The sequence below is a fragment of the Phaseolus vulgaris genome, chromosome 6, assembly GCF_000499845.2.
Source record: "Phaseolus vulgaris cultivar G19833 chromosome 6, P. vulgaris v2.0, whole genome shotgun sequence".
NCBI lineage: Eukaryota > Viridiplantae > Streptophyta > Magnoliopsida > Fabales > Fabaceae > Phaseolus > Phaseolus vulgaris.
The window spans coordinates 15341914-15352138 of record NC_023754.2 but is presented as its reverse complement, the minus strand read 5'-3'; the positions used below and the strand labels follow the sequence as shown (position 1 = coordinate 15352138).

Below are 10225 nucleotides of genomic sequence, written 5' to 3'. Positions count from 1 at the left end.
TACAACATGAGTTGTTGCAGTATCCGACATAATTATGAAAAAGTGCAAACGTAGGCATAACAGAATCATAATTTTCTCTCAAGTTGTCAAAATATGAACACTCAAATCTAAAGGAAATTACTTCAGTTTATCAAAATATCCTTACACTCTGTACTTTGTTTACAGAGGGATTAAGACAGTAGGCTGACAATCTGGTTGCACAGTATTAAAATGTGACTCTCCTTTGAAATCTAGTGGAATTTTTTACATAAATTTCTCATGAAATTTTTCCATTTTATTAGACTATTCTATCAATTACTATGATGTGGTGATAACATAAATTTGTGAAGGTTTAGCTTAAACATGGTGTAACATACATATGATGTGGTGAAAGGTAAGTTTTGATTGGATTTCTCAGTAGTAGGGTTATATGATTCACTCTTAAGGTATATAGATCAACACAGATAAATGAGATAAGCACACAGCCTTTATATAATAATATCAAAATTCAAAGTCATGTTTTACTGAATATCTCACTCCTTTTACATGCTGAATTAATTAATAACTATTTGAAAAAAATTACAAAGAAGTGAAGGGTTGAAAGTCCATAAAAAAGTTCATTAGGTTTAGATAAAATCTTATTGATTAGATGAATGATTATTCAGCAACTCAAGTGATTCTCAGGTAATCTACTGCAATTGACACTTTTGGTCTATTTTTCTCATCCCTCAATCATTGCTAACTGCCTATTTGATATATTGCATTATAGAATTCTTTGTAATGGACAGAAAAAATAAGAAGACAATAGTTTGGATTTCCAAAGTCTAAGCTCCTTCAAGAAATACATCATCTAATAGAGATAACACAAGGTTTGAGTTTAGAAGAGTAATCAATTATGTAAGCAATGAAAGTATATTATTTAAATTTTGATCCCTTCTATGCATATAATGGTTTATATGGACTTATTAAGTAGACTCTCTGAGTCCAGTCAGCAATATGAGACAGTATTTTATCTTTTTTTTGTTTTTTTTAAACAGCATAGTTAGATTTTATGAAGTATAGTGATTTTTTATATCCATCTAACATTAAAAGGAAAAAAAAATGTTTGGCAAAATTTTGTGTTACTTCACATCAAATTTGAGGAGTAAGTGTAAAATGTCATCTACACAAAAAAAAAATATACTTAAATTTAAGTCTTTTTTAAACAGGTTTTACTCTCAAATTTACAAAAATCTTCAGAAATTTAAAAATAATAAATATTTGGAGGAAACAAGTGTCATCCCACTTATCCAAAGAACATAATGTAACAAATCTAACCCATTTTATGAGTATAGTTTGCTTCCTGCTCCCTATGATTATTTTATTTTCTTATATTCTATGATTTCACCTGAACTTCATTTATTTTAAAATAAACCATTTTATCTTTTTTCTTAATTTTATAATAATCATATTTTTTAAATTTGTAAATTGTACAATTTAAAATAATAAATCAAGTTTTAATATCACGAATTCTATATTTTGAAAGATTAAATATAGTCTTTTAAACAATATTATCCCTATTATAATAAATTAGTTCACAATTGTACAATTTAAAAAAAAAATCTCAAAATCTCAACCCCCAAGGTGTTTTTTTTTTTATTCCTTAGGTGAGTTACTCTCTAATGTCCTTTTACCTTTGGTGTCTAGCCTCGTCTCATGCGCCAATGACAGCAACGATATGGTCGCATTCTGACTCTTCAGAAGCAAGAATTATCCTCGTGCTTCGGGTTTTGAGGACAACCACAAACTGAGATAAAAGTAACAACTTCAAATTGTTCTGTTCGACCGGGACCTACATGCGAATCACTTTGTCTATTTGCATCACCTTTTTCGGAGACAACAAAGAATCAACCAAGTCTTGTTACTGTTTTAAGAGGAAACCGAGACTGTCTTCAAATCTTATATTTAACAACTTTCATGTCATTGTCGTTCTCAAATCTTATATTTTAAATTTACTTTTTAGTTTAAAAATATATTTACAAATAATATCATCTAAATTATAAGATTAAAACTTTTAAGTCTTATAAACCTCTTTATTAAAAATATATTAACTTGATAATAAATTTAAGATATAGGATTTTATGTTATAGAATAAAAAAATATTATTTTATATTAAAAATAACTGTCTTACAATATTCACAACGATAAATTAGAAATTAGAAAGAATCATTTATAATAATCACTACTAAATAAATATTTCTAGGTTAATATGTAAATAGTATATTATTAAATGGGATTTTATGATACTGTTACATTGAACAAAAAAAAGGAGGTTATAAGAATGAGGTGGCAAATAAAACTCATAAAACATAAATTAAAATCCTTACAATTCATTTGAAGATTTTCTTGGAGCATTTTTAACTTTTAATAAATTTAATGGAAGAACAAAATGAAATCATCATAGGTACAAGAAGAAATCATAGAGATGCAAAAAGGAACTGTTGTTCCTATATTAAAGGCCCATTTATATTGGGCCATAATCTTTGATGCTTATGTGTGGTTCAAGTTGTGAAATAAATGAGTGGCAAGTGTTATTCACACTTCTTAATTTTACTAATATACCTCATTTTTTAATTTTTTTTAAATATCCTTTTTGAAGAAGAAATTTTAAAATTAAAATTTTAACATATTTTGAAATAAAAAAAATTCCAAGTATTAAAAATTTTAAAACCTTAGTTAAAAAATTCAATATCAAACCATTTGTGCTGATAATTTTTTATTCTGTTGGAATTGTTGATTGTTAATATTACCGGAAATATATTAATAAAACACAAACTAAGTCACTTATAAAAAGAAAACGCTTACCTACAATATATAATATCTAGATTTTTGTTTTTATTTTGATAATATACATCCCATCTAATAAATGTAAATTATAAAAGTAAATCTCCAAATTTAACTACCAGTAGTCATTGTATTGAAGGTTAGTTTTGTCCATCATAAAATATTTAAATAATTAAAATAAATAGGAGAGATAAAGGGGCATTAAGTTTACAAATAACTATTAATATATTAAATGTTACAAATTTCAATAAACAAAATAAAAATCAATTTCTATTTTAAAAAATACAAATACAATGCTCAAGATACATGGTTAGCTCACTTAACATACTGACAGGCCTAAAAACTAGGAGGCCCAAAAACTAGGTAATATAATTTGGGAGTTTCTTTCAACACCTGTCAAATTCTCCAGCACGCATAAATTATGTAAAATGATCAAAATATTTCATCTAATTCACTATTATTTCAATATACTCTGAAAAATTTATTCCACAAATACATTTTGTAACATATAAACGTTTTGGAAATTTTATTTTGGAAATTCTGGTCCAGAAAACGTTTTTCAAAAATGTATTTTATGAATTTTGAAAATTATGTTCCAAAAGCATTTAAAAAAAATAATTCAAAAGTTATTTTTAAAAGAGATGAAATAGTTTTTTCCAAAATTATGGGTGTAGGAAGAAATTTGTTGGAGTGCTGAAAGAAACACCCATACAATTTAAGCCAATTATTCCTACATCTCCATAGATTTCTTCCGGGTAAACGTAAAAATTTCCATTTTATTTTTGCTGAGTATTACAAGTCATTTTTTCTTCTAGAGGTGGGGGAAGAATTTCACACTGTTCTAAATGAGCTTCATTTTGAAGAATTCATGATCTACACACATCATGGACTAACTAAATTTTCTGCCAACAACCCATATTTTCAAATTTACCATATATAGTAAGGATAACTTAAGTCTTGCAAAAAATATATTGGACACATTAATATGAGATCTCTACAAATAAAACAGAAATCACAAATGAGAGAAACAAAATCTAAGGCAATTCTATCTTGCTAACAGTGATTTCCTGGCAGACTCTCTCCTCTTGTGGTAAGCTCCATTTAATATAGTTTTTTTTCTTTCTAAGTAATGTGAAGGTCCAATGTTGGTAGTATATGCAATAAATATTAATAAAATATAAAAAAAATAGCACACCTCTAAGAATTTTTCAAAAAGTCATATAATAACAAAATCATAAGCATTCCATCCTTGTCTACTTCTCTTGTCACTTTTGTTGCATTTTCTAAATCCAGAAGCATAGAGTAATGTGCATAAGCAGAATATATAAAATACATGTCACAACAGTTGGTCCACTCAATCATATGCAACTCTCTCAGTTACTAACCTTTCTGAAAAGAAAAGGAAAATTAAAACTTGAATGAGACTTGAGGCATGGCCAAACATTGGATTCAAGTTGAAACAAGTCAGGGAGATAGGAACCTTGTGATGCAAACGGCAAAAGACTACCTACCACCATGCATGCATTCCTTTCATGTGAAAGTGCTTCAAAGGATAAAGAAACATGTATTCAGAAAACCTCTAAATGGAACATATAAGATACACATCTCAAAAGAGTTCCTCAACTATTACTCATCAATTACGTAGTACATCTTCTTACAGATTTAAGTAGTAGTATGACAATGATACAAAATGACATTGTGGGACTAAAATACATATTTCACTAGGGTGATGTTGGAACTGGTTCAGTACCAGAAACAAGGGAAGCAGCATCTTCTTTTGATATTGATACATAGTTAATAGGAGCAACTGGTCTAGTATTATCCCTTTTTCCATCCTTGGTTGTGGACCTGCTTCCATTTTGATGAGCATTAAGAGATAGCCGTCTATTTGGAGTACCGTTTGGTCCTCCGTTCGGACGAGGGCCAACTACCTTCTTGTTGCCAAGTGGCCTTGCAGGGCTAGGTCTCGAACTAAATACAGGGTCCTGATCTGTGGTTTGCTGCTCATAATACTTTTTCTGGTCCTAAGAAACATGATATGAACTTTTTTTCAGTTCAAGAGTAATCAGCAAAATAAGAATGAACAGAAATAGATAACTTGCAAGTTCACTTTTGCTGCCTGACTGATTAGCAAATGCTCAAATAACTAATTTGAGAATCAGTTATTGTAATCAATCTTAACATAAGTGAAACTTACCCTCATCCTTCGTTTTTCCTCTTGCCGTTCATGCCTGAGCATGGCATATTCATCCAACATAGCAAGGAGAGGAACACCATCATATGTGAATGACATGTTGTGTGCCTCTTCCCAAGTGCGAGTTTTAGCAACCAATGTATCAACCAAAGCTGTATTTTCCACCCAAAAAGAAAAAACATGATCAATTATTATGTGTTCATGCATGCCACAAAACTATGATAGTACACTACTATCTACCAGACAAATGAATTTGTCAATGCATTGTATTGTTTGTTTTTTTTTTATCAGCAAAGAATAAATAAAATTAAAATGGGACACTTCAGGGATGTCCCAACCCGTATACAACAGTCAAGAACTCCATGCAACAGAAGCTTTTGGTTCTTGACCACCAATCAATGCATTGTATTGTATCTACTTGATTGCCATAAATCTACAAATGATGACACCCTCTTAACTTGAATAAAGTACAATATATTTACACAAGAAAACGTGAAGGTATATGGACAAGAGGTACAATACAATCCTCTTTACTTGTATTAAAGTACAATATATTTACAAAAGAAAACATAGTTTACACGTCAAAACCTGAAGATATATTTTATCCACAGTCTGACAATAATCATGATAACAATTTAATTTTGAATGCTTGATTATATCCATCCAGTGCCATCTATTTAAAAAATTAAAATCTTTTATTGTCATTAAAATAGTTTGTCAGTCCAATATGGCACCTTCTTTTGAGCTAATGATAATGGATCAAATATATAACAACTGTTTCTGGTGGTTGTTTATTTTCAGTCACATACCTGGAATTTTGCTGACCAGTATTCGAGCTTTCTCTGCACGTTTGAGGTTTATGTGTGCACCTCTACTTGCATTATACCTGTTTTCATCCTGTTTTACAATGTAAAGAAAAAGAAAATCAATAAGTGTGTGTTAGATAACATTAAAATTACGTTCTTGCTGAGGCATTAAAATTAAATTGACACTCAAGTAACATCATCATGTCTCAATGAAATATCATCACAACCATGATATTCATCATTTTACCGCCCTAAAATCCTTAATATTTCAGTGGAAGTTCTCACAACAATGATATCAGTTTAACCTCGAAGATTACAGATCTTATTAGCATTATTCTAAGTGTCCAGGCTAAAATGGTATTATTTATTTATTTCAACTTTCCCACCAAGGTTGCAAACTTGCTATCATAGAGAATATAGATTCGCATATAGAATGAAGATGGTTGATTATAAGTACCCTATTATAGTCTTCAAGCCAACTCTCTTCTTCACATGCAGACATCCATTTCTCAACCTTGTCCAATATTTCTTTTCGGCTTAAAGCTTCTTCTTTTGCTGCAGCTATCTGTTTGTCCATGTCAGTCAGTAATTCAGATGGTTCAATGTTTCCAGAGTCAATCAATGATAAAATATTCCCTCGAGCAGCTTCAGGGTTTATTTCTACATGAGCACGGGCATATATATCTTCAAGCTCATCTTGCTTCTTGAAAGCAATTTCTTTCATCTTGCTGGCTTTCAGCTGATCAAGCCTTTCAACTTCCACTTCAGCCTTCATAATACAAAACAAGAGAAAATCAGTTAGCATCATCTTTTAACATGAGCTTGTAACCATCAGAAAGTCATTTTTACCTGCTCAATCAAATCCAGAGCAAGGGCACCAGGAACAGTGACTTCATCTACAGAAGCTGAGATATTACAAGTAACGTGGTCAAATAGTCTCCTTTCCTCTGTAGGGGTATCCATTAGATTCCACAGATCAATCAACTGAGAAGCTAATTCTTGAAGCTGCAAAGGGTGAATAGGTTAAAGTCAAATGTATGTACACACACACACATAGAAGATCAGAAGTCATGCAAAATTGAATGCACCATGTTTCCAGATGATATCATCATTAATGAGGAGCCAAAGTGAGAATTGATGGTAATGCCATGCAAACATGAATAAAAACACTGGTTTGCCGTAGCTAGTAACCTTTGAAACAGATATTAATTGTAACCATAGTATAAGTAGAAAAATGTAAGGATGAAGGAAACAAAACAACTGAACTGACATAATTCTAAATGCATTACCTTGTGTAGCCGCTGCCTTTTATCTTCTTTCAGTGCAGAGACTGTCTTAGCCAGTTTAGCTAGTGTGCCATTGCTTATGCTTTTGGAATGAACACCAACAGCATCATTTAAGCTTGGATGAACTTCAGTCACAATACTAAAGAACTCCATACCAAGGACAGCACATATATCATGCACTGTACTCACATATTCAAGAACTTTGTGTAACCTCTCACTCTACAAGGCAATACAAAGTAACAAAACCCTCAATGTATCGATTAGCAAATCAAACAAAAGTTTCAATTTTTACTAACCGATAGATTATTTGATGATCTAGCAAAGTTACCTTTTCCCTTTGAAGTTCTTGGAGTTGGGATTGATATTCATCCAACTTCTTCAAGGACAGGTCAGACTCATCAACTGTAAATGATCCTAATCCAGTCTGATCAGGGTTCAAGTCCCCAGTTATCTCTCCACATATTTGTTCGATCTGTAACTGTACATCTGAAAACTCCTTTACTCTTTCCTCTTTTTGTTGCCAAAGCTGTTCAAGTATTGGTGCTATGGCTGCAAGTTGTTCCTTAATAGTACCTGAAGTCTTGTCAGGCTGCAAAGAAACCAAAAAAATGCACAGGAAACTAGATTAGCATTTCAGTATTTAAATGCGTCTCGACTCGAAAGTTATATCAGCAGTTATTGTTTGTTGCATTTATCAGGATATATAATTAGTCACTAACCATTCCCGTGAAACTGTTTTCACCAAGAGCCAATAAAAGACTAGACAGCTTAAGCTTAGCATCAGACAAGGATTGAAGTAGTTGTGCCCTTGACTTAGCAGCCAGCTCAACCTTTCTTTTGTACACATCCAAACACTCTTCCTCTATCTGAAGGAGCATCTTGTCTCGCTCCTCATCAATCTCACCAACCTCATCCCATATTTCCTGCAGTAAATAAATCAAGATAACCTCAATGCCTTGTAGACCAAGCCCGTCCGCAGTAACGTATATGAAAAGCATAAGTTACCTGAAGCTTATGTAACAAGGAACCGCAGCTGATTTCATCAAGAAGGGGATTTTGACCACCATTTGCCGTCGCCATTGAAGTTCACGCACAATCTAACTTGCACAAAAGGGGAAAATAATCATACAAAACTCCTACCTTCTTCCCCAAACATAGAGAAACACAAACATATCTAGACACAAGAAACAAGCATGTATCCATTGATTCCATGGACGCAAAAGCAGAAAATGGAAAACTCACAATAATGAGTACAAATAAGATTCTTGTTCGAGATCCCACTAAGGTTAAAGATTAGATCAATTTACCCGTATATAAGTGGGATGATCCTTACCTTAAAAAACAGATTTTACGAGAATGAGTTAATCTTAAACTCACTTTTTAATATGTATCAGAGTCTATTCTAACCAGCTTTTCTGGACCTATCGTGTTAATTCAACATTAAACCTTGACTCCACTCAGCACAAAAGCATAATCTTATACCCAGTTACACAGACTAAACAAAACATAGCTCTAACAGGATCACAACAATTGAACAAAACAAGTTCATCTTTAACCGAATGCACACGCGCAAAAAAGCCACCTCTCCTCTACAAAGTTTTAAACGTAAAAAAGCCAGAAACTAGCAAGAAACAACAAACAGACCCTCTTATAAATCTTCAAAAATTTCACCCATTTCAGAAGCATTCTCCAAGAATTAAAAACAAAATACAGAAAACAATTACTCCAAGAATGAATAAGAGCTAGAAGGATCACAATTCACAATCATCCTGGGCACTAAATCAACACAGTGGCAACTCAATCACATCACCAGAAGAAAGAAAGACCATCACATCCAATGTCAACCCTGACAAGAAAAAATAAATAATTTTTTTGAGCCAAATATACAGAAGCACAATGCAGAATCCAGAAGCAGCAATCTTACACCTTGCATTGACAAAGTAAGAGTAGGAAGCAAAAGGATCTTCTGGGTGTGGAAGATCAGGACAAGAGGAACTGAACACGAAGCACAGTGTAGGTAATTAAAGAAGCAGAAGAGAGAGAAAAAAATGGTTACCCAGTTGTCTTTTCAGCCTTAAGAGGGTATTGGATTTGTGTGGCTTCAGATCCAAGCATTACTCAAAAGCACACACAACACTGTGAGTGTGTGAGTGAGAGAGAGAGAGAGAGAGAGAGAGAGAGAGAGAGAGAGAGAGAGAGACAAAGTGTTTGTGTGAGTTGAATGAGAAGAGAAAAAAAGAATCTGTGTATGCAATCTTTGTGTGCAAGGACATAGGACCAAGACTATATCACACTGTCACTGCTTTTTTCTGGTTCCAAAACTCAATTACCTTATTGCCCCCCATTTGGCGGGTATTTTACCGATGTGACACTCTTGAACTGAAGGGATATTTAAATAGTTTAATGAAGAAAAAAATGTTGAATAAGTTCTTTATATTTTTTTATCTTCTTTTTAGAATCTAATAATTTTTTAAAAGTTAAATATTTTGTTTTACGTATAAATCCTTTCTATTATTTACGTATGTCAAATCAAAAACAAGTATTCAATAATTAATTAAAATAATTAATATAAGAATAAGAATAAATACGGATAATTATTATTAAAAACTCTTAAATTAAAATTTTATAATTTATTTACTATTTACTTTGAACAAAAAAAACGAATATTCAAAATAAAAACCATTCATACATCGAAGATCTCAAAATTATTTAAGAAAAAGAAATATTATTCAACTAAGTTCTGAAAAGTGAGTGGCGGAAACTTTAGACTCTTATCCGAAAATTTAAAAAAAAAAGCGTTCGAAAGTCTTATTCGTCTCTCTCTTTAATTCAAAATTAAATAAACTATGACTTAAATTATATTCTCTTTGACCTTTTTAAATAAATTAATATGTTATTTATTACAACAATTATATTAATAGATTGCTGAGTACAACGTATTCCAAAATACAGTTTTATGTAGAATGGCATGTCTATTATTCTTATATTATTTACATGTAATCATATCTTATTAATAATTTCTGTGTCATATAACAATTCAAAATAATCAATAATAAATATAAGGATAAGTTAATAAATCACTAAAAAGGTATTAAAAGCTTAAATACAAATAATAATTATATTCATCCACCCATCTT

At 31.4% G+C, this 10225-nt stretch overlaps 1 protein-coding gene across 2 annotated transcripts; it reads right to left on the bottom strand.

Moving 5' to 3' along the window:
- Positions 1 to 4400: 4400 nt before the first annotated feature.
- Positions 4401 to 9389, bottom strand: LOC137831270 (65-kDa microtubule-associated protein 1-like). Of its 2 annotated transcripts, none has more exons than XM_068638872.1 (10): positions 9145 to 9389; positions 8094 to 8185; positions 7808 to 8011; positions 7417 to 7677; positions 7092 to 7307; positions 6652 to 6807; positions 6260 to 6571; positions 5806 to 5893; positions 5000 to 5148; positions 4401 to 4826 (listed from the first exon to the last, which is right to left on the bottom strand). In XM_068638872.1, exons 2-10 carry the CDS (start codon positions 8166 to 8168, stop codon positions 4524 to 4526), a joined length of 1764 nt encoding a protein of 587 aa, XP_068494973.1. In that variant the 5' UTR covers positions 8169 to 8185; positions 9145 to 9389; the 3' UTR covers positions 4401 to 4523. The 2 variants fall into 2 exon arrangements, with proteins under 2 accessions (XP_068494973.1, XP_068494974.1); XM_068638873.1 differs by lacking the exon at positions 9145 to 9389 and adding an exon at positions 9013 to 9132.
- Between the last annotated feature and the right edge of the window lie 836 nt (positions 9390 to 10225).

Coding starts and splice junctions, on each gene's coding strand:
- LOC137831270 (XM_068638872.1), bottom strand. CDS start 8,168: ATGGCGACGGCAAATGGTGGTCAAAATCCCCTTCTTGATGAAATCAGC. Junction 8,012..8,093: donor CCTTGTTACATAAGCTTCAG/GTAACTTATGCT, acceptor TATTTACTGCAG/GAAATATGGGATGAGGTTGG. Junction 6,572..6,651: donor CTCTGGATTTGATTGAGCAG/GTAAAAATGACT, acceptor TGTATTATGAAG/GCTGAAGTGGAAGTTGAAAG.